General features: G+C 42.0%; 1 protein-coding gene across 2 annotated transcripts in view; it reads left to right on the top strand.

The window, feature by feature from the left end:
* The first annotated feature begins 744 nt into the window (after positions 1–744).
* The window catches only part of spsb4a (splA/ryanodine receptor domain and SOCS box containing 4a), a 77207-nt gene continuing 53686 nt past the window's right edge, over positions 745–24265 (top strand). Inside the window, exons 1-3 of one of the 2 annotated variants that reach the window (XM_049482203.1) lie at positions 745–1374; positions 21069–21126; positions 22769–23656. In XM_049482203.1, the coding sequence (XP_049338160.1) occupies positions 22951–23656 (706 nt within the window). In that variant the 5' untranslated portion in view covers positions 745–1374; positions 21069–21126; positions 22769–22950. The remainder of the gene's footprint in view (positions 1375–21068; positions 21127–22768; positions 23657–24265) is intronic. The other variant, XM_007228671.4, reaches the window with a different exon arrangement.

The raw sequence follows: 24265 nt of genomic DNA, 5'->3' as shown, positions 1-24265 counted from the left end.
TCATGTTTTTTTTCCAATCCTTTTCTATTCCTTTTTATCATAGTATATTTGTTTTATTAATATTCTTTTTATTTCTATTCTATTCTTTGACATCCTTTCTGTGCTATATATACATATATTTTCTTCTATTATGTTTTTTTTTTTTTATTCTGTTGCATTACACTTATCTCATTAGGTTTCTTTTATTTTATTCTATTGTTTTCAGTTTTTTTTCTACTATTCTCTTTCCTATTTCATTCCATTCCTTTCATATCTATTCTATTCTTTTGTGTTGTATAATATTTTGTCATATTATATCGTTATCAAATTCAATCATTTCCTGCAATTACATCCTTTAGCTATAAACACTATTCTGTTCAATTGCATTATAATGTACCATACCCTTTTGTATTATATGGGTCAACTCAATCTATATCAACTTTTTGCAGGATCTCAGTTTATCTGAACTTCTGAGTCCTGACTCCTGCCTGTAGCTCCTCCTCCTCTTGTCCCTGTTCCTGCTCGTGCTGCTGCTGTCTCTCTCTTCTCTTCTCTTTCTTCTTTGGATCTGTAGATCAGATTCCCGTCAGTATCACAGAGTAGTCTTTGAGGCGGCTGGTGTTTAGGTGTTAAGGTGTTTATGTGTTTAAAGCCTGGGGGGGGGGTGGTTGGGGGGGCAGGTCCTCCCCCTATATATGCACAGCATCACAACTCTCATAGCGGCACGATCAGATCAGATCAGAGCGGGAACACTGAGCGTGTGCCAACAAGCCTAGCTCGTGAAGGTGGAGCCTCTGTTGGTCGGGGGCGGGGCTAAGGGGCGTGCTCTGTGTCTATGTCACTCTCTCTCTCTCTCTCTCTCTCTCTCTCTCTCTCTCTCTCTCTCTTACCCATCTTTTCTCTGGCTGCCTGTTCTTGATGAGAACAGAGAGGATTGCCTTTCCTTTCTTCAACATGAGGCAGCTGCTGCTGTTCCCATACTGTCTCTCTATCTCTATCTCTCTTTCTCTACCTCTCTCTATCCCTCTATTCTTCTGTACTTCTCTACCTCTCTCTCTCTCTCACTCCCTCTCTCTCTGAGTGAGTGAGCCTGAGGAGTTTGGGAGCGGGACAGCCACGGCGCGGATTAGCCCCCAGGGAGGGGGCTTCGGGAGGGAGGGGAGGGGGGGTAACATCCCGGGGGCAGGAGCTTTCTATTCTACCCCCCTCACCAGGGGCAGAGAGGGAGAAAGAAGGGAGGAGGAAGAAGGAGAAGAGAAGCAGCGTGGTGGTTCTTTTCTTCCTGAGGAGAGCAGCTCGGATTTGCTTTATGCTCTTTCGTTCTTTCTTGGCTTCTGGAGTTCTGGACTTTGGGACAGGAGAGTGCGGACCACAGTGGACAGGACCCCCACAACTGTAAGCAGCATTATAATGTGTGTGTGTGTGTGTGTGTGGTAGGAGTGTGTGTGGTTGTGAGAGTGTGTGTGTGTGTGTGTGTTTGTGTATTAGAAAAACACAGTGTACTGTAGGCTACCTCCTGTTTTGTTTGAACCTCTTTTGAACACTCTTCATACTCTATCTCTTTCCCTCCTAATCTAATTCCCTCCCTTATCAACTAAACCTATCTATCTATCTATCTATCTATCTATCTATCTATCTATCTATCTATCTATCTATCTATCTATCTATCTATCTATCTATCTTTCTTGCTCTTCGTAAGTCATTCCCACTGTGACTCTTTATTTTACTCCTTAAACCCTGTATGTAAGCCCACACTCCAGTTCTCAAGTTCTCAACTCATATAACCGCATCACTATCATAATTGACACAAGCTTCATAGACCCTAGAACGGAACCCTGTGGGACGCCACCCTATATTATGCTAAATCAAGCAGTTTAAAGACATTTGTAGCTTTTTAAACCCACTGTGATGCCTTAAACATGAGTAAACAGATCAAATATGTTGTAATACTTGCGGAATATACATACAGTTGGGGTCCAGTTCAAATATCTCTCTCTCTTTCTCTCTATCTCTCTTATTGTCTCCCTAAGTCATTCCCCCAGTAACCCCTTTATCCTCAAGTTCTCGACTCTAATATATACTATAATAGCATCACTATGATAATTGACACAAGCTTCATAGACCCTAGAACGGAACCCTGTGGTGCAAAACACTATATTATGCTAAATCAAGCAGTTTAAAGACATTTGTACCATCCTAACCCCCCTTTGATGCCTTAAACTTATGCCCACTCTTATTGGGAAACACTTATTGAAGAGCTTCCAGAATATACATACAAGTCTCCATATCTAGCTCTCTTTTTGTCACCTTTAGTCACCCCCCTAGCCCACACTTCATTTCTTGACTCCTATAACAGCATCACTATGATAATTGACATAAGCTTGGTAGACCCTAGAATGGAACCCTGTGGAACACCACAGTATATTATAATAAATCAAGCAGTTTAAAGACATTTGTAGCAATCTTAACCTCCTGTGATGCCTTAAACATGAGCAAACAGCCCCATTCTTTTGGAATACTTGTGAAATATACATACAGTTGGGGTCCAGATCAAGTATCTCTTTCTCTATCTCTCACTCACTTTTTGTCTCCCTATGTCATCCCTCAGTAACCACTTTACCCCTAAGACTCTATATGTAAGCCCACACTCCAGTTCTCGACTCCTATAACAGCATCACTATGATAAGTTACATGACCTTTATAGACCCTTGAATGGAACCCTGTGGGACACCACCACATATCAAGCTGTTTAAAGATATTTACAGCCTCCTAAACCCCCAGTAATGCCTTAAACATGAGCAAAATTCCCACTCTTATTGGGAAACTCTTATTGGAGAACTTCCAGAATATACATACAGTTGGGGTCCAGTTCAAGTATCTCAAACTCTCTATTTATCTCTCCTCCTTTTCCTAAGTCGTCCCCACTGTGACCCCTTTCTTTACCCCTAAGACTCATTATGTATGGCCACACTCCATTTCTCGACTCCTATAACAGCATCGCTAGGATAATTGACATAAGCTTCATAGACCCTAGAATGGAACCCTGTGGGACACCACACAATATGCAGTTTAAATACATTTGCAGCAAGTGTTTGGTGGTGTTGGTAGGCTGCTATACACTCTCTCTTCCTCATTCTCTTCCTATACTCCATGTGACCCCTTCTAGCATGAGCAAACTGCCCACTCTAAAGTGGGCGGAAAAAGCTCTGGAAGTTTGGAAAAGTTAGAAAAATCCTCCTGGAAATCTAAGGAATATCATGGAAACAAATTGGAGCATGTGTGTGTGTTGTTGTGGTGGCAGTGATGGTGTGTTATAGACATGTCTCTGTTTGTAAAACTGATACCTACCATGCCTACCCCTAGTTTGGATTAAGGTTGTTAGAGGATTGGATTATCTGTGTTATAAGGCTGGTGGTTTAGGTTGTCTTTAGGCTAGAATATCATTGAAAAGTGTGAAAAATGTGAAACTCACATATTATATAGATGTATTTCACAGAGAGTGATCTATTTTAAGCGTCTGTTTCTTTTATTGTTGATGATTAATGGTTTAAAAAATCCGTATCTGAGAAAATTAGAATATTATATAAGACCAACAGGTACTTTTGGCAGTGTTGGCAGGGTGCCAAGTCCTGCTGGAAAATGTGTGAGGGATAGAAAGAACGTGTAAGCTATGGGATAGACAGAATGTACATTTAGCATTTTATTGGAGGTTCTCACACTCTTTTATTCTCTATTTAAATCCACATCTTAATTAATAAAAGCTCTATAGACCCTAGAATGGAACCCTGTCTTCGTGTGTTTGTTACGGACACTGAGGGGGTGTTTGTAACATTGACGACCCCCATGCTTATCCCTAGTTTGGATTATTGCTGTTATGTGATATAGGATTGGATTATCCATGTTGTAATTCCAAGATATAAGCTGCCTTGGATATATCCGGAATTCTGTACATTTCTGCAGTTCTCTTTCTTCCTCTGTAGCTCTCTCTTTATTTTATGGAGGTGGGATCCCAGTGGTTGTTTCCATTCCCAATTCTCTCTCTCTCTCTCTCTCTCTCTTTCTCTCTTTCTCTTCCTAAACCTCCCTGTGACCCCTTAAGCATAAGCAAACTGACATTTGGAACACTTCCAGAACATAAAAGAAGGAAAAGACTTTTAGAAGTCTGAAGGACTGGAGAGTGTGTGGCATTGGTGTTGGTGGTGGTGGTGAAGGGGTGTTTGTAAAGTTGACGCACCCACCCCTACTTTGGATTAATGTTGTTATGTAATATAGGATCTATTATCCATTTTGAAATTCCATGGTTTAATCTGCCTGTATGTAAATGTACTAGAAATTCTGTATTTTTCTGCACTGTAGGCTGTATTTACACACAGTTAAGCTAAGCTAAACTAAAACTAAAAATGCTACTACTTAGCATTCCATGTTAACAAAATCTCTTCTTCACTGCAGTCTATATTATCTGGAAAACATTGAGTGATAAGTCGAAATGTGAACACAACATACAAAACTTAAATCCAGATCCAGATTCAAATCCAGATTTCAATCCAGTAGTCTGAACACAAGCTTTATTGAAAGAGATCAGAAACAAAATATATCTGAGCTTTTGGTTCAAATGATTTTGCTTGCTCTGCGCCACATTTTTGCTTTTTTATTTAAAGCAGTCCTTTATATTACTTGTTGAAACGTATTTTTAAGTTGATTTCCAGTGCATTTTGTCTCTATCTAGTTAAATTGGACTAATTCAAAGTTTGCTGCACTTTCAAATTAAACTGTGTAAATTATTATTTTTTTTGTTTTCAAGTATGTTGGTAAACACTTCTGAAGGTCAGACACTTACAGATGAAAAAATTTAATAAGCAAGGTGAAATCAAGAAGCTAATATATCAAAACTGGTGGATTCTGGGAAATGCACTCCACACAATTAAGCAGTACTGGTCGCATGATGAAAACACTAAGAAAAAAAGCTTATTATGTAAAAGTGTGATACAATTAAAACATATATAGGGGCTCAGAGTGGTTCAGCAGACTATGGTGCTGCCAGTATGACAAGGAGATCGCTGGTTCGAATCCCATTCATGCAGCTTGCCATCAGCTGGCAAAGTCCTGAAAGAGCACAATTGGCCTTGCTCTCTCTCTATGTGGGTAGATGGCGCTTTTTCCCCTCATTACTCCAAAGGGTGATGTCGATAAGCACAAGCCATCTGTGAGCTGATGTATTGGAACCGAGTCGCTGCGCTTTCCTCCGAGCGTCAGCGCTGTGATGCTACTCGGTAATGCTACATCAGCAGCAGCTCGAAAAAGAGGCGGAGTCTAAGTTCACATGGTGTTGGGTGGTGGGTTCGGCAATTGGATTTGTAAATTGGGAAGAAAATGGGATCTATTTGAAAGCATCATTAATTGTCTGTTGTCTGCAACAGTTTATTTTTTTGTTTAGTGGGTCAGGTGCTCAGTATCAGGCGATATTATCAACCAACCAACCAACCAACCAACCAATCAACCAATATATCGGTCATATTGTAAGAGTTTTCCTGTGAAGCTGAAGTGTAGTCTAGGGCTGCACAGTATTAAAAAAGAATATTGTACTTTGAGATATTGTAATATTATGTTGTTCTGCAATATATAGTGCAATATTTAAAAATACAAGATTTTGCCCTCAGCCAGTGATCCAACATGTCACGTTATTAATAATGCACTCACTGTATCCAGAAGTAGAGTAAAATAAATGATATTGGCCAGATATAATCTGCTTGTGGCAGATTTGTGATGAAAAGGAAATGAGAACAGTAAAAAAAACATGATGTGCTTTGATTTTATTTAATTTGCCTTAAATCTCACTGTACGTCCTGCGATTTGACTTTTCCACTCGTGTCCATTGCAGTGATGATGCTGAAATTATACAGTATGTGGTGCATTCCTAAGATTAAGATTGTATCTGATGGATTTTAGTGTCAGAAACAAGGTATCTTGGGAAGGTATCAGCAATGCCCCTAAAGTCGTTTGGGTCTACAACACCCCATGAAGAGGTTTCCCAATTCGACCGCTGGTTACAGGGGTATTTTCTCAGCTGTTGAGGTGAGATAAAGTGATTAGAGAGAGAGAGAGAGAGCGAGAGAGAGAGCAGGGTGGGCTAGGCTGGGGGGATTCTCGGTGCGGTTCTGTCCTGGCAGCTTCTTTCATTTTTTTTCTTTCAATTCTTTCCTCTCTTTCTCTCGACGGAGGAAGGACCCCCACTGCCAGCTGACTCCACACTCAGGTTCTTTCGGAAGGACACCAGCTCTGAATGCGCCTTATTGTGTCCTCGACTTGTGTGTGTGTGTTGTGTGTGTGTGTGTGTGTGTGAGTGTGTGTGTTTGTGGCTGTGGATTGCCAACAGTGGAATGTGTTTATCTTAGGCCAGATGGAGCACCAGTAGTTTAGTCTTGGATGAGGTGGGGGGTTGGGGGGGGGGGGGGGGTGAAGGAGGTCACTGAGACCTGTTGTTTGTGTGTGTGTGTGTGCGCGCACATGTGTGTGTGTAGAGAAAGAGAGAAACTTTTTTACTTAACCATATTTTTGTACATTAGTGTATGTTTGTTTGATCTCACCATCACTCACTATTATCATAGTGCAATATCGTCAGGCATTTTTTAAATTGCATAATTCAGTAAAACGTAAAAAAATATAAATTATTTTGATAGCTTTTATGTCAAGCAAAACTTGAGACCAACTTGAGAAATGGTGGATTTCAGTCGTCTTCATTGCAAATTTAGTCATTTTGGTACCACTCTATTATAAGACTACCTTTATAAAGGGTTTATAAATGGTTTACAATTAGTTTATTAATGGCTACTAATTAGGTTGTAAATGCCTTAAAAATCATTAATAATCAGTTATAACACATACGTAGAAAGGGCAACAATAACCTGTTTTTTGCCAAATAGTGAACCCACAGCCATCTATATTGTTGCCCTTTCTACGTATGTGTTATAACTGATTATTAATAATTAATAATTAATTAATAAGGCATTTACAACCTAATTAGTAACCATTAATAACCTTAATTGTAACGCGTTTATAAACCCTTTATAAAGGTTACATCAATGAATGGCTTGGAAATGGTCAAAGCTGTATACATTGTGAGGTGTTTTCTTGTGAGTAAAGCAAAACACTGGCCAACATGCTCATGGCAAGCCAAATAGGAATTTCAGAAGATTTTTGAGCTTGAGTGAGGGGTGCTTGATGTATGGGACAAATTTTACCATAGCAATGTGTGGTAATGATGGTGACTGGTGGTGTCTGGCTTGTGAATGTGAACAGACTAGCCACCCTGCATCCATGGTGCATTTCTAGGATCAATGAAGTATCTATCTATCTATCTATCTATCTATCTATCTATCTATCTATCTATCTATCTATCTATCTATCTATCTATCTATCTATCTATCTATCTATCTATCTATCTATCTATCTATCTATCTATCTATCTAATCATGGACTATGACATGTGCCAAACCAATGGAAAACCCCTTTAATTGACTAAGATATTTGATTATATTTAAATTAGTTCTAATTATGAATGGGTTTAATGAGCCATTTAATTTGTAGCAGAAATGGTTAAATTGCTGGTTAAACTAAATGGCCCCCTAACAAGGACATCTATCAATTTATATTAGCATGATGTGCTTCAATAAACTGTATAAACACATTAGATGCACCAACTGTATGTAGCCTACGGCAGTTTAGGCCCGCCTACTCACCCTGAAGTTATAAGGAGTGTTTCAGGTGTTGACTGCTGGCATAATAGGCAAAAGGCACAATATAGGAATACGGCAGAAATATGGCAGAAAAGTCATAATACAGAAATACAGGTCTACCAATGAAAAGAAAGCTCATTTAAATGTATCTCTCTTAAAGGGACAGTGACGGAAACAATGCCTGTTTCATTCTAAGCGGTAAAAAAGAATGGAAAACAGTCAAATAAAAACGCCCCCCCTAGAATGTTATAAGTAGACCTCTGGTCCTTTATTGTTTAGTATCGGCACCTTGATAAATAATTCATTAGTTAATATGAAAGGAATGTATAAGTTATGTGAGGAATTGATGAGTCGGTCTACACAGGGGATCTCTCAAGGCTTAAGGGTTAATCAGTGCATGTATGTAGGAGTACACTGGGCTGACACAGACGCACACACACACACACACACACACCTCCTTCACCCGCTCCACTGTTTCAGAGCGTCCTCTGGGAGGCTGTAGGTCTCAGCTGTGCAAAGCTGTTTCTGAGACCCTCGTGACTGCTGCCTGCCCAGACCACTCCAGTGTCTGCTTTGTGGAGTGGAGTGCCACGGAATTAGTACCAGTGGGGTGTGTTTGGGAGTGTGTGTGGGTGCATTTGTGGCTTTATTGGACAGAAGGGAGCCTCGCACATCTGCCATGCGAGGGAGAGCTGGTGTGTGTGTGTGTGTGTGTGTATGTGTGTGTGTTTGTATAAAATCCTGCAATTGCTGCCTCCAGGTCGGGGGTGGACACTTTGGTCATGTTGATGAATGGCTTCAGGACTGTCAGACTGCAGTCACACACACACACACAAAAACACACACACACACACACATGAACACTACCCTCCTGAGGCCTTTTTCCCAACTGTCACACTCTTTTGTCCTATGTTTTCTTGTCCTTGTGTTTTCTGTGGTGGTGGACCATCAAGTTTTGCTTATTTATTTGTTCTAATGTACCTGGTCAAATGAGCAGTGTAGCTATAGTAAATTTTATAGGTCTCTGGGTGCAGATATATAGGTGAGAAGGTTGGGCAGCTGGAAGAAGACGTTGGACAGACATTGGACATTTTGGTAGGACATTAAAGAGAGTTCAAGAGTTTCAACTTTGGTTGATAGCTAATTTTAGATGGTCTACTCTCTTTTCTTCAAGGTAAAAACAACAACAACAACAACAAAAAATATTATCAGACAAACATCTGACAATTAATTACATTTTTTTTTTCCAATTTTCTCCCACAATTTACATGGCCAATTACCCAACCCACTCATTAGGACTCCTATCCTCCTTCTATCACTACTAATGTCCCAACACCAGGAGGGTGAATACTAGAACATGCCTCCTCTGATACATGTGAAGTCAGCCACCGCCTCTTTTCGAGCTGCATCACAGCGCGTTCGGAGGAAAGCGCATCGACTCGGTTCTGATACATCAGCTCACAGATGCCTTGTGCTGAACGACATCACCCTTTTGAGTGATGTGGGGAGAGAGAGCACCATCTATTTACCCATCCAGATAAAGCAAGGCCAAGTATGCTCTCTCAGGGCTCCGGCAGCTGATGGTAAGCTACATGAACAAGATTCAAACTGGCAATCTCCTGTTCATAGTGGCAGTGCTTAGTCACTTAGCTGTACCACTTGGAGTCCTCATGTTTCCTACTTGTTGTAATACAGTAATATACAGTACGAGGTTGTTGCAATAAAGTGGCAAGGGGGTTGCTATGGTATCCTAGATAAATGGTAGATGCTTGGACCTAACACCTAACAATGTCTTCCTAAATTGAAGTGGACATACAGCAGCAGGAGAAACTCTGAAACGAACAGAGCAGCAGGGCTGGCGTAGCTGAACATCTTCTCAACTCCCTTGTCGAATCAGGTCCGGAATTTCTTTTGTGCCCGACTTACAAATTAGTTAGTCTTTGTCAGACTCCCGCGAGAATCCTTTCCCCTCATCTCCTCTCAGACACCTCTGACTAAAGGCTGTTTCGCCCTGTCGCAGTTTCACGGATTGCTGGGCTCCAAATGGTTTCCGACACACTGTTTTATTGGCTTGGAGCTGTAGCCTCGCTCCCCGCCGCAACACCGGAACGGGGCTGGGCTCTGGGGAAGAGAGGTGAGCAGTTTAGGAAAACAGCATCTAGGCCGACTTGTCAGACTTCCTGAGTTGTATAGTGCAACTGCGACAAATCTGGAAAAAATGTTCACTGTTTGCTGTTTTATATACAGTTTATGCATTGAATACTTCATAAAGTGCTCCACAGTATAAGAATATATAAAGATATATAAAGATATCTGGTTCTTATGACGCAAACAGAAAGATTGTCTTCCTGACAGATTGGAAAACACTCCAGGTGGAGCTGTGAGAAAGGCTGAACTGTGAGTGGATTTCGTAGCGTTGGCAGAATCTGTTTTTAATTAAGCTACATCTTAATTATCATCCACAGGGATATCCTAATGCAGTTTTTTTTATCTTTCTTTTTTATCATTCATTAAAGGTGCTAATATATTGCATGTGTTCAGTATTTTAAGTTAAGATGCATAAAACTAGTAAGCATTTGACTTTGTTTAGGATGTAAAATTATCAGATTTAGAACCTTTTTACCACCCTGTTAATCTGACTCAGAATGAAACTTGCTGTTTTTCCTTGGTCTTGTGACAAAAAATATTAAAAATGAAATTATTATTGTGTTATTGACTGGACTGTAACTGCAGCAGCTCACATTAGCCTAGAATACCCTTGCCTAGCCTAGCATAGTCTTTTAATACTGTTACTAGTGATGCACTGAAATTAACTTTTTTTTGCCAAAACTGGAGCATTTTTTAAACAAATGAAGCATTTGGTTAAAGGCCTAATACCAAATACAGTATGTGTATTTTCTTCACCATTGTATGAATACAATATCCAAAATGCATTTTGGGTCTGTTGCATACTAAAGGGTTGATTTTTCAACCGATGGTTGACCCTGGTGCTAGACTACAAAGCTCTGTGACTGGATATCCTCCATTGAAAAAGATATGAAGCTGTAGTCTAGAACTAATCTTAAGCCTTTTTTGGATTGGTTTCCAATCTTTTTTTCTTTTTTCTTTTTGCAGATTTAGCCTAATTTCACAATTATGGGTCATTCTCTTAAATCTGACACTTTATAATGTTTTCACATAGCTAGCACGTTTGATGCATCTACAACAAAGTGTGCTTCATTCTACATTAGTTGTAAAAGATGACATAAAAAGTAGCATTTTTTTAAAGAAGTCTTTAATAAATGTGTAGTTACATATTGTCAATTCGTGTAATAACACGGTAACATGTAAAATTTGTAAATTGATTACAAATTATATATTACAGATTATATAATTATGCATGCGTAGCAGTGTCAGTTGCATACTCACAACTATGATCAGGAGATCCCCAGTTCGAATCCCGTTCATGCAGCTTGCCATCGGCTCCCAGAGTCCTGAGAGAGCACAATTGGCCCTGCTCTCTCTGGGTGGGTGCAGTAGATGCCTCTTTCGCCTCATCACTCCTGGGGTGATGTAGATCAGCAGAAGGCTGATGTCTGTGAGCTGATGTATAGGAACCAAGTCCCTGCGCTTTCCTCCGAGCGAGCTGTGATGCTCTGCATTTTGCAATTTGAAAAGAGGTGGTGGCTGATTTCACATGTGTCAGAGGAGACATGTGCTAGTCTTCACCCTTCTGGTGTTGGGGCATCACTAGAGATAGGGGGAGTAATAATGATTGCGATGGGTAATTCCAAAAATTATAAAATAAGATACTTGTTAAGTTGGACTTTACTAGTAGTTACAATGCTGTTGCATGTATTGTCAATGTATAATTACACATTTATTAAAGACACTCATTATAAAGTTGGACCGTTGTCTTTTCTTTGGGTGAATGATTTCACTTTGGCACACCCTTACTTATTGTTATTTCTATTGAAGATATTTCTCTCTAATATATATCTACAATTTCTTCATTTCATTGTTGTGTCTACAGTAGACAGTCTAAACTTTCAACTATAGTTCATATAGGTTTTTCCTTTTTGACCACAATGTCAGTTTCTGTGAAAGTCCATCATAAGTCTCATGGTCTGAGCGTAAAGGCATTGTCTTCACGATGAAGGTTAAACAGAATTTGCGCTGTAGGAGAATCTCTCGGCTCTAATTGGAGCCAGTGTTGGTGGCAGCGTCTTGTTTGTCCTGGCCGAGCTTCATCCCCTCCCACCCGAAGTCTCCCGCTGTCTTTGATGTGACAGTCTCCGAAGGCCGTCCACGGATTCATCCGCCCGCGTGTCACTTCAGAGCCTGTCTCACCAGTCGGAGCATGTCATGCCAGAGGAACACACACACACACACACACACACTTTAAAGACTGTTCATGAACTAAACCCTCTCCTAGGCGCCTGTGAATCATGTTTTTTTCATAAACAGAAGAGATTGAATATCGCTGAAAGACTGAATGAACCTGCTGAGCCTCTTTTAGAAGGTGGGTTTCTCGGTGGGTTTGGTTCGAAGTGGCGGGATTTTGCCACCACCGCCTGGCAGAACAGATGCCTGTTGTCTGGATGGCACATATTTTTCACACCATGTTTGTATGTGTGTGTGTGTGTGCCCATTGGTTTCCCTCTGAGGGCTGTGGAAGTGTGTGTGTTTAATTAGAATGAGCATGGACAGAGGGACCACAGGAGTGGACGTGTCACACCAGTATCACACACCGTCTGTTGGCACAGAACTGGCCCAACCTGAGGGACAGAAAGATAGACGGACAGGGAAATAGAAAGAGAAAGGACCGAACCAAGTGAGATGAGGGGGAAAAGATGTACAAATCAAATAAACTTGATGAGCAAACGTAAACAACAGATGGTGAGCTTGCGTTCCTCGAAGCCCCCCGGCGGGCGGAGACAGCGGCATCCATCACCTCACTGGTGACAGTTGGCAAAACTGATAAAGGGATCAAGCACAAAGTGTCCTGGCACACGTTCCATTATTAGCAATAGCAATAATCCACGTGCCGGTCAGTGATTTTAAATTGTACATTTGTGTACGGTTTACAGCTCTGGAACAAAATGGAAAAAGAAAAAGACCACTTCAGTTTCTGAATCAGTTTCTCTGATTTAGTTATTTATAGAGATTTTAGACCTTAAATAATGCAACGAAAACAAGTTCATATTCATAAAGAGTTTTAAGAGTTCAGAAATCCATATTTGGTGGAATAACGCTGGTTTCTAATCACAGTTTTCATGTATCTTGCCTGCTTGCTTGTTCTCCTCCACCAGTCTTACACACTGCTTTTGGATAACTTTATGCTTTACACTCCTGGTGCAAAAAATCAAGCAGTTCAGCTTGGTTTGGTTTGTTGGCTTCTTGTCATCCATCTTCCTCTTGATTATATTCCAGAGGTTTTTAATTTGTTAAAATTAAAGAAACTCATCATTTTCAAGTGGTTTCTCATTTGGTGGTTGGAGGCTAGGGTTCAATTCCAGGTTCCAGGTCACCAATAAGAGTCCTTGGGCAAGACTCCTACAACAATACGTTGGTCCACCTCTGTAATAGGAATAACCTTGTAAGTCTTTCTGGATAAGAGCATCAGCTAAATGCTGTAAATGTAATGTAATATAATGTAATGTAATATAATGTAAATTAATGTAAATGTAATGCTACACAACACAGACAAACTGAAGTTTAAGGTCTTCCCTAGCGAACAGAGTGCCGTAACATAAACACAGGCTGAGTACAGTGATGAACACAAAGTGTCGCAGACTAAACAACACCGCTACAGACCCACAGTTGCACGTTTGTGCCCTCAAAAGGCTTTCGTCTCTCTCAAGTGGTTTGAAGCTCCTTTATAAGGTCTAAAGTGCTTCACAGTCTTCTCTTGTAAAGCCCTTTCACATGTGCACTTATAGCAGGGATTATACTGTAACTGTGGTAAAATGGAAAGGAGTTTAAAGGGAAAACAAGCTGGAGACAGAATCCTGTAAAACTGCACAATTTCCTGGTGGGCGTCGTGAAATCATGAGTACATTAACGAGAAATTTAGTTATTTCAAGAGTAAGGCTGGCATTGTGGAACATTTGCTTGGCTAGGCTTGGTGGTTAACACTTTTAACTCTCTGTGCTGGGGTCTTGGGTTCAAGTCCCTACCTGGATGGACAGTCATTTCCGGTTGAGAGTATGCTATGTGTGATTGTCTTCCACTTTTAACCGGGGTGTAAAGGAGTGTAAAGGAGTGGTTAACACTTTACTAGAAGGGTCTATTGTCGATGCCTAGATGAAGAACCAACTAACATTTAACTTAATGTCATTTAAATGCATCTGTAACCTTACTTGAATGTAACCCTACAACTAACCCTTAAACATATATTCTGACCTTAATTTTAAGAGCTAAACTTAGGGTTAGCTTGGAGTTTAAGGTCAATGTTAGGGTTGGGATTTGATTTAGGGTTAATTTAAAGTTACACCGCAAAAACTGGAGAGTTAAAATTTGAGTTAAACAGCTAAAAGTTCATTTTCACTCCCAAAGTGTCATTTTAACTCATTCAGATTTAAATGGTGATCAGTGTTGGAGTTATTTGATTTGATTAGATTTGAGTTGAGTTGAGTTGAGTTGAATCCCAAATAACCCAAATAAACCTGCCCAACTCCACAGAGATTTTATTGAACTCCACACTATTAAACTCATTATTCGCATAATGGGCGTGCCCCCCTTTCTAACTTACCATATGTAGTCTTGCCCACCAGGGTTACTTTCCATTGGGAATTCAATTATATTCTATATAACGGTTCTTCGTGTTGTAGGCTATAAGAGCAAGTTATCATCTGAAGTAAATTGTAACAAGATAATAAATAGTTGCATTAATTGACTAATCTTCTAATTTAGTTTTTAACTCTCTTCAGTATTTGTGTAATAATTTAGGGAGTTAAATCAACACAAATGTGAGTTAAAGAGGAACTCAGGTGGCAAGGTGTTAAATGTTTAACTATTTCGAAAGTGTACATTTAAATCCAAAGAGTGTGGATCTATATAAACCCTTGGGATAAGAGTTGAAATCAACTCTGTGGGAGTTAATACAACACTTGACTTGTCAGCTGAATGTTAGGTGAGCATCTATGACGCATCTATAATGGACCATCCAAGTAAAATAATACCATGTGTTGAGTGCAAAGCATTGATCGGGATTGTAAAGCATCCTTAGGTGTTGTGAAAGGCCCCATATATGTGTAACATTATTCATCCAGTCTCTTCATCAGTCTTTGAAACTAGAAACTAGCATGTATAGACTACTCAAGATACACAAAAGAGAACTTAGAACCATACTTCTATGACAAGGGACTGAGGATCGAGACATTGAGCATGCATAGACCTTCCCCCAAGAGGTTACTTTGTTTTTCTGTGGTCACTCCATAGGACATGTTAAGCTGCACCATTTCTTCAAGGTGCCTTTACTATTTACTGTGACCCATAGCAGGTACATGTACAGGTACATGCAATGACTGAACCCCAGGGGTGTCTTAAGCCCCTGCCTTTGGGCTTTCAGGTCAAGCAAGTGGCATCCAGATCAGTGTCTATAGTTTTCCTGATGCACAACTGAGTCTTCCTTATACGAGGAATAGCATTAGTGAGTCTTTGTTGTTGGATTGTTGGGACTTTCTTCATAAGGTACAAAATGAGTCCCTGCTTTTTTGCCCTTAGGTCTTACAAATGCGTCCACAATTAAATAAGCCTTCAAAAATCCAACACAGAATCTAAATCCATGTTCCTCAAAATCCCAAGCTGTGTCTTGGAGGACCCCTGCCCTGCACGTAGTGGGCCAAGGTTGGGAACCACTGATCTGGGGCAATCATTAGCCCCTTTGACCCCTTGCCTAAACCCTGGGGAACATTTCCTGGTAGCAGGAAACAATGAATCTCAATAGTTACTCATATGAAAACCTAGAAAACATAAAAACTTCTCAGTTCCCTACTTCTCTGTTCTAGACTTTACAGTAGACTTCCGTCATCTTCTCTAGTTTCTCAATAGAATGGTTGAAGTCCTCTCTATTCTTCACGGCCAGTGCCATTCACTTCTGTCTTCTTTTACTAAATAAATGATGTGTTGAAGTAAACAAAAGTGTCTTGAAGGTATGGCGCAGCAGAATGAACTGCCCTATGAAGAAACCACAGAACACATTAACGGGTACAAGTGAAAGAGGAGGAAAAGAGCTTAGTGTTGCCTGCATCCACCACAGGGCACAATCCAGGCTTTGCTGTTTTGACTGGCTCGGTACCATTGAGGTTTGACTCACAGCCCTGACTGTCTTTGGCCTGGAGGCACAGGGAGTCAGAAGCGATTCATAGTTGCATGCCTCCAAAAGACAACAACATTTGTACAAAGAGGCCGTTGTTGTTGCATGTGTAATAGTGGTGCACGATGTATACAAAATATGTGATGTTACAATGCTGTTAGATATCCAAGTACTGATGAAACACAATACATTAAGATACTAAATCAGTTTAAGCTTTTCGAAGACCCTTGTTTTGCCCAGGCAAGAAGTAGTTTAGTGGACCACAACCAAGCAGCTATTGTTTGGGTGCTGGTTCAATTTCAGGACTGCAGTGATTAACACTGATTAGCATGGTAGTGGTGTATGCAACACAGCAGTGCTGCTGGAGTTTTTAAATACTTCAGTATCACTGCTGGACTGAGAAAAGTCCACCAAAAAAAGTCCACCAAGGACTTGAGCAGGGGTTGGCAATTAAGTTTGGCTGCGGGCCAGATATTTTCCAAGCGGCTGCGTGGCGGGCCACAAAAAAATATAAAATTATGTTTTGGAAAATGAAGTGTAATAAGATGAAGAGGTACAGACCAGTAGCTCTTCAGCCTAGAGGGTTGTTGAACCCAATTGTAGAACAATTGATTTCAAAGCAGGTAAAACCAAGGTAAAACCTCACCTGGGATTGAACCAGTCCAAAACACTTCTGCTGCCCCGGCTAGTGAATTGGGACACGGCTGCAAAAAAACTCCCTTATAAGGAGATAGGGAGCCCAAGAATGGGTGGAAAAATTAAAAACGGACCCCTGGACTAGGTAATGACCAACACAAACTGTGCAGTAACAGATTCAAAGCTTCTTTATCTACAAGTATCTACACTGTATCTAGGTAGGAGTATTGGACACAGTGTTTAAAAACTCCAGCAGCACTGCTGTATCTGATCCACTGATACCAACCCAACCCATGCAAGCACATCTCTACCATGTCCAGACCCTTTTTTATTTTTATCGATAGACAGTAAAAGTTAGCCCTACTTTATTAAGATTTCACTTTCCCTTGTATGATGCTGAGTGTTGCACGGTTGGCTAGATAGGGACGTCCATGCCGATGTTCCATTAGGACGTGGTTGTTAGAGTCTTAGCATCACAGGGGCCCTGAGTTTATTGCCTCATTTACCCTGGCACAAGAGGGGCTGTAACTGATGTTGTTTGCGTTCCTCAGCCTCCGGATGGATGCCTGCCATCTCGGCTTAGCCGCACAGTCATCCTCTCTCATGATGTGACCCGGGAGTGAGTCGGCAGTGATACGCCACTACAGGCTGCTTGCTGCCCTGAAGCCTGTGCTTGTGTGTGTGTGTGTTGTGAATGTGTTTGCGAGTGCTGTTCTCAGAAGTTTAGACTGTTTGCCTCTCTTTTTATTAAGGGATTTTCTCTGTCACACTATGGGGGTTACATTTTTAGTTTTAGGAATAAAGTTGTCTTTTTGCTTTAAAACGTAAAAAACGACCTATATGTAATATTGTGGAGGCCCTTTTTGTTTCAGATCTGTTAAGGCATGGACACCTCAAGAAATCTGAAGGTGTCTTGTGGTATCTGACATCAAGTCTAGAAGTCTACATCTATCTATCCATCCATCCATCCATCCATCCAGCCATCACAAAATCTCTTTTATTTGAGTGTCTCATACCCTGTATAAATGGAATGCCCATATATTTCCATTATGTCCAATAAATCAACCTTAAGAACTGACTGTTTTCTCTCTAACTGGCAGTGGTTTTAATGTTATGGCCGATCAAGTGTCAGTGTGCTCTGTTCTAATGATTACATTACACACATTACAGTACATTAGAGAGCAGACAGGGTTGGTTATCAGGCCAATATATATATGGTTTATTAAACAATTCATTTTGCAGCTATTTTGTTAGATATGATGTCAAGCATTAGTTTTCGGATAACATGTTAGTTCAGGAATAGGGCTTTTTACTCAGTCTTATCTCAGGCTTAGCTCCAGGGGACTAAAGTGCTGTCACTATGACTTGAGGATGTCTGATTTCAATCACGAGTTATGCTTCTTGCTATCAGCAGCCAGAGTCCGAGATAGCACAGTTGACCATGCTCTCTCTGGGTGGATAGATGGTGCTTTGGCTCCACATCTCTTGTAGTTTTGTTGTAGCCTGTGTTGATCAGCACAGGCTGACCCTGATAGATTGTGTATCAGAATTGAGGAACTGAGGAAGCTTTCTTCTAAGTGCTAATGGTGATCCAAGGCTTTCTAGTGATGTTGCATCTGTGGCAGTTGAAAAAAAAGATAGTGGCTAGATTTGGGCTTCTAAATTCGGTGGAAAATGAGGTGAAATAAGGTGATATATATAGTTCGAAAAAGGTATGACTCAAAAAAGTGGAATTTTTTATGAGTCGTAACATCTCTCTCTACTCTAGACTAATGAACTTTGGTAATGCCATCCGTATAAAGGTATAAAGATACCTCCATTCCGCATATTTCCACATCCATTTGTGCACTTTGGCCCCATTCTCCAGTGGAAAGAATTGATCTGAAAGGAACTTTGTCCTTTCGTCACTTTTTTTTTGTTTTTTTTTTTCCTAACCGCCTCTCCACTCTCCCCTGCCTCTCGTCGGGCTAATCACTGGAGCGAGGGTCCGCAGATGTGAGAGCGCCACTTTACAGGCATGCAAATTGAATTAGTCAGCAGCGAAAATTGAATAACAATCAAAACCTTGTCCCGAACTACCTTCCGCTGCTAATTTTGTAATTACGTCTGTATTGGTTTTTGGATTAGTGACAAACCGGCTACGGTATGAATGACCCGGGGGGGGGGGGGCGGGGGGGGATAGGGGAGGAGGGATTTTGAATCTGACCCGTGAGTCTGAAATTGAGACGGGGCCGATTGAATAACATTATCGTGGCCTGCGGGCAAATCTGTTAAACCCTCTGTGTCCTGATTCAGGATTCTTTTCAGGCGGCGGCTGTACCTGAGTCACCTAGTCTTTTTTTTTTTTTATTTGTTTTTTTAGGAATCGAGATTGGCACATATTTCGTTGAGCTGGCAAATCTGCCTGTCTGGGTTTTTCTCTGTTTTTTTTCCACTCTTTTTTCCCTCCCCGTCTCTCATGACCTCATTTATTTACCCTTTAATGCTGGTAGCACTTAACCAGGAATCCCGGCTCTCTGACTGTCTGGCCGTCTGGCCGCCCTCCTTCCTGCCGTCTGTACACCAGCCCTCTTGTGTTCGCCCTCGTCTTGGCTCTGTGACCTCGCTGTGGTGAGACTGTCTGAAGTTAGCGCACATGTGTACGTGAGTGTGTGTGTGTACGTAAGTGTGTCTGTACATTTGAGTCCTTTGGCCTCTTTTTCTCCGTGCTGCTTGACCCAGGCCGTGTGCAGGGCTGGTCTGATTATAGCCTGTCTGAGTGCATGGTGCATGTGTTTGGCCTGATTCTTGGCATCTCTTTCACTGTTTACGTGGGACTATGGAGTCACGGCCAGTGTGTGTGTGTGTGTGTGTGTGTGTGTAAGCTGGATCCTCTGGCAGGCGTCTGAACAGGAAGACTCTACTCGCATTCCTGGAAAAAGACAATGCGTCACTGACTGTAGAGCGAACTGCAGAGCGGCTAACGTTTCATACTGCGCCTAAGTATTTGTTGCCTATCACTGTCTCAATCTTCCATTACACCATTCCTCTTCGCTCTTCGCTTTTCACTCTTTGACATCGGCCTGGCCATTAACACCAGAACGCTAACGCTGTCTGTAGCTTTGTAAAAAAAATTATAAGTGTAATTTACCTGATGTACAGGTGTTGGACAATAAAACTGTGACCAAAACAGCAAGTCTTTGTGATGTATCAAGAGCCACGGTATCCAGGGTAATGTCAGCATACCACCAAGAAGGACCAACCACATCCAACAGGATTAACTGTGGATGCTGTGAGAGGAAGCTGTCTGAAAGGGATGTTTGGGTGCTAACCCGGATTGTATCCAAATAAACATTAAACCAATGTTAAAATTAAGCTCTGCCACTATGATATGGAGATCGCTGTTTTGAATCCTGGTCATGCAGCTTGCCATCAGTTGCCAGAGCCCTGAGAGAGCACAATTGGTCTTGCTCTCTCTGGGTGGGTAGATGGCGCTTTTTCCCCTCATTTCTCCAAAGGGTGATGTTGATCAGCACAAGGCTTCTGAAAGATTGCAAGTCTACATAGACACAAACCACATTCAAACTCATGGAATGATGATTTTCCCCCCATAATGAATCCCCCTGCCCCCCTTTCCTTAGCATTCATGGATTAAGTGAACTTGAGCAATCTTGAGCTTTTAAACCCAAACTGCTCCATGGACGATATGGTGACTGCCCAAGAAACATTCTGGGTGGGTCTGTTGGCAAAGCGAGGTGGGTACACTAGTGGAGGCTACATTCTGCTGTACTGCTTTACGGCTGCTAACACAGATCCTAATCTTTATCCAAATAAGCAGACTTCTCCAAACACTAGAGAAACACGCTCTGCTACATTTTGACTAAAAGGGGGAAAGTTATGTAAATCAGATTTTTGGCTGAACTATTCCTTTCATGTGGCAGTGGCCTAGTGACTAGATCTCTTATGCAAACCGAGACCTTTTCTCATTCCCTTTTTACGCGACAGCCTCTGAAGCATTAGAAGCCTGAAGGGAGGGGGAGGGGGGGGGGCTGGAAATAAATAATTACCCATTTTTTTGTTTCCTCTGCTTTGTTTTGCTTGCCACTGCTCTTCTAAAAGGCGCTCATTAAATATGGATCTGCTAAATGAGTGTACTTCCAGTACATTCCATCGCAGCCTAGAGTGCTGCTCTCTCCGGGCACAAGCAGACAGCTCAATATTTCTGCTCTTTGCGTGTGTGTGTGTGTGTGTGTGTGTGTGTGTGTGTGTGTGTGTGCTTACATGAGCCATAATGGGGACTTTTCTGAAATTTTAGGGTAGAGATGGTCAATATGATGGTACTTTATTGTATCGTGGTACATTTTCTTATCGGAAAAACAATATGCTTCTATAGTGACAATACTGCAGGGAATTTGCCCTTTATCTTTAACCTCTCATTTCAGTGAACACACATGCACACAAGGACCTTGGTCAAGCGTCCAACAGTAGATGCATGCCTAGGTAAGCCTAGGTATTGAACCCACAACCCAGTTATCAATGGCCTAACCTCTCCCCAATGTCTTAAAATGCTGTTAAATACCATGACAAGATATTTTACCATATTGTCCATCTCTATTTAAGGGTATGTGTTGTAAACATATATTTATGTAAGGACTTGAAAAATAGTTTTAACAAACTGGTGCACTGGTGCTTTTCTTATGTATTTTTTTTAATAACATAGTACTGGGTGGGTCAGTGTTTCCCAACCCTGGTCCTGTAGAATCCCCTGCTCTGCACATTTTAGTGTTTACTCAGCTTGCAAAACAACTTACCCATGTAATCGGCTAATTTTCAAGCCAGTCACTAGATCCAGATAATCAGCTAATTCCCAATTCCCCTTCCTTTGCTAAAAAAAATGTCTTGTTGTGAACTCCCACAACAGCGAGAATCACCCAGCCTCAATGGCATCTACTTACTTAAGCATGCTAGAGCTTAAGCCAGAACTCTGGGGTTGGTGCTAACCATGGGTGAGGATTTTCCTAACACACTTGAGCCAGCTAACTGGCTAATTACAAAGACTTTCATGAGTTGGAAGTGTTGTGGTAGAGAAGGGTAAACTCCCACAACAGTAAGAATCACCCAGCCTCAACCGCATCTACTTACCTAAGCATGCCAGAGCTTTATGAGGCTTTTGTGATGCCCAACACCTTAGTGGTGGGGCTGGTCATGTTTGAGACTGCTCCCAACACACCTGAGCCAGCTAACTGGCTAATTCCAAAGTCCTTCATGAGCTGGAAGTGGTGTGGTAGAGAAGGGTAAACTCCCACAGCTGCAAGAATCACACAGCCTCATCTGTATCTACTTACCCCATCTTCCTAGAGCTTTATGAAGCCTTGGTGCTCCCAAGAACTCTGGGGGTGGTGCTGACCATGGGTGAGACTGCTCCCAACACACCTGAGCCAGCTAATCGGCGAATTCCACAGTCTTTCATGAGTTGGAAGTGGTGTGGTAGAGAAGGGTAAACTCCCACAACAGTAAGAATCACCCAGCCTCAATGGCATCTACTTACTCAAGCATGCTAGAGCATTATGAGGCTTTGGTGCTGCCCAACTTCCTGGTGGTTAGGCTGACCATGGGTGAGGGTTTTCCCAACACACCTGAACCAGATAATCACCTAATTCCCATGTCTTTCCTCAGTTGGTAGTGGTATATTAGAGCAGGAAATCACTCAAATGTGCAAAGTAAAGGACAATTAAATGTTTTCTGGTTTTCACTTTGGGACCAGAGTTGGAAATCACTGGTCTACGTATATAATGAACATGAAGTGGAGTGGACTGATTCAATCAGAAACTATGTGTATGTGTGTGTGTTTGTGTTTGTGTGTGTATAGTGAGTGTGCTTCCTTCCCTGTCTCATTGTTAATGCATTCTCTCTCTCTCTCTCTCTCTCTCTCTCTCTCTCTCTTGTCTGTCCTTCACTCACTCTCATACATATACATTTCCTCTGTCTCCTCTATTTTGTACTAGCCTTTCCTCTCCGGTGACATTTCCCTCTTTATTAACCAGCATCTCCTTTCAAGCCACTCCCTTAAAACCTCATTACAGTCTTACCGCATTGGTCGCAACACATCTGTATGTCTATCTGTGTGTGTGTTTCCCCGCAGGGCGACTCAGAGGCTACGGAAAGCTGGCACCTGCCAGCCCCTGCCTAGTCGGAGGTGGCTCTCAGCCTGACATCCTGGCGCTTTGATGAGGTAACAGCAGGCGCCAGACGACCAACCCGTCCAGCTTAGCTCCACCCCCTCCCCTTTCCCCTTTCCCCTTTCCTCCTACGCCGAGGGTCACCATGGGTCAGAAGATCTCGGGCAGCATCAAGTCGGTGGATGTACGGGGCGAACCCTCATACCGCCCGCTCCGGAGGGAGCTCCGTGGGCCGGACTTCTTCAAACCCGCCCGGTTGGACTTACTGCTGGACATGCCACCGGCACCCTATGAGCTGCAGCTGCGGCATGCCTGGAATGCCGACGATCGCTCGCTCAACATCTTTATCAAGGATGACGACAAATTGACCTTCCACAGGCACCCCGTGGCCCAGAGCACAGACTGTATCCGCGGGCGTGTGGGTTACACGCGTGGCCTCCATGTCTGGCGCATCCATTGGCCTTCCAGGCAAAGGGGCACGCATGCTGTAGTGGGTGTGGCCACTGCTGAGGCGCCCTTGCACTCGGTGGGGTACACATCCCTGGTGGGCAGCGACGGCGAGTCCTGGGGCTGGGACCTGGGCCGTAACAAGCTCTACCACAACAGCAAGAATCGCCCGGCCTCATCGTCGCCTACCTACCCTAGCTTCCTGGAGCCTGAAGAGGCCTTTGTGTTGCCCGACACCCTGGTGGTGGTGCTGGACATGGACGAGGGCACGCTCAGCTTTATGGTGGATGGACAGTATCTTGGCGTGGCCTTTAGAGGGCTTAAAGGAAAGAAGCTGTACCCTATCGTCAGTGCTGTTTGGGGACACTGTGAGATCACCATGCGATACATCAACGGATTAGATCGTAAGTCTTGTCTTTCTTTCTTTTTTATAACATTGCTGCTGTTGTGCTTGACTGGTGTGCCTGTATTTGAATGGTAATAGGGCTCAACCCTGGTCAAAAAAAAAAAGAAACAGCTGCCCTCCGTTGGACACATTTGATTCCACACTGATGTGAGTATGTAGGGCAAAGGGGCTCCAAGACAAAGTCAGGAAACTACTGTTGTAAAAGAAGTTACAAAAAGTCAAATGTTGGGAAGTTGGTACTAAGCTTTATATTGCCAAAGTTTGAGCCGGGTTAATTTGTTTTGTTTGGGCCCTACAATTTATTGGCTGTTGGTTTTGTATATTTTCCATAGGGCAGACTGTGATTTATATATAAGCAAATACCAGGAATTGTGGATTTATTGGTGTTCCACAGAATTTGACATCCAATATTTTTTTACCTCAGGTTACCCTATTAATTTTGATTAGTGCCGCCATGTGGAGTAGTAACTTGAAGCAGTAACTTTGGTAAGTCAAATTGGGAGGCAATCATAGGGGCATAAAACGTATAGGTTTCAATATAAATATCCATATTCAATGCAATATATCAATAAGATATATGGTCATATCAATATATTTTCCCACCCCT

This window comes from Astyanax mexicanus, chromosome 8, assembly GCF_023375975.1.
Source record: "Astyanax mexicanus isolate ESR-SI-001 chromosome 8, AstMex3_surface, whole genome shotgun sequence".
NCBI classification, from domain to species: domain Eukaryota; kingdom Metazoa; phylum Chordata; class Actinopteri; order Characiformes; family Acestrorhamphidae; genus Astyanax; species Astyanax mexicanus.
This window is presented reverse-complemented; position numbering and strand designations above follow the sequence as displayed.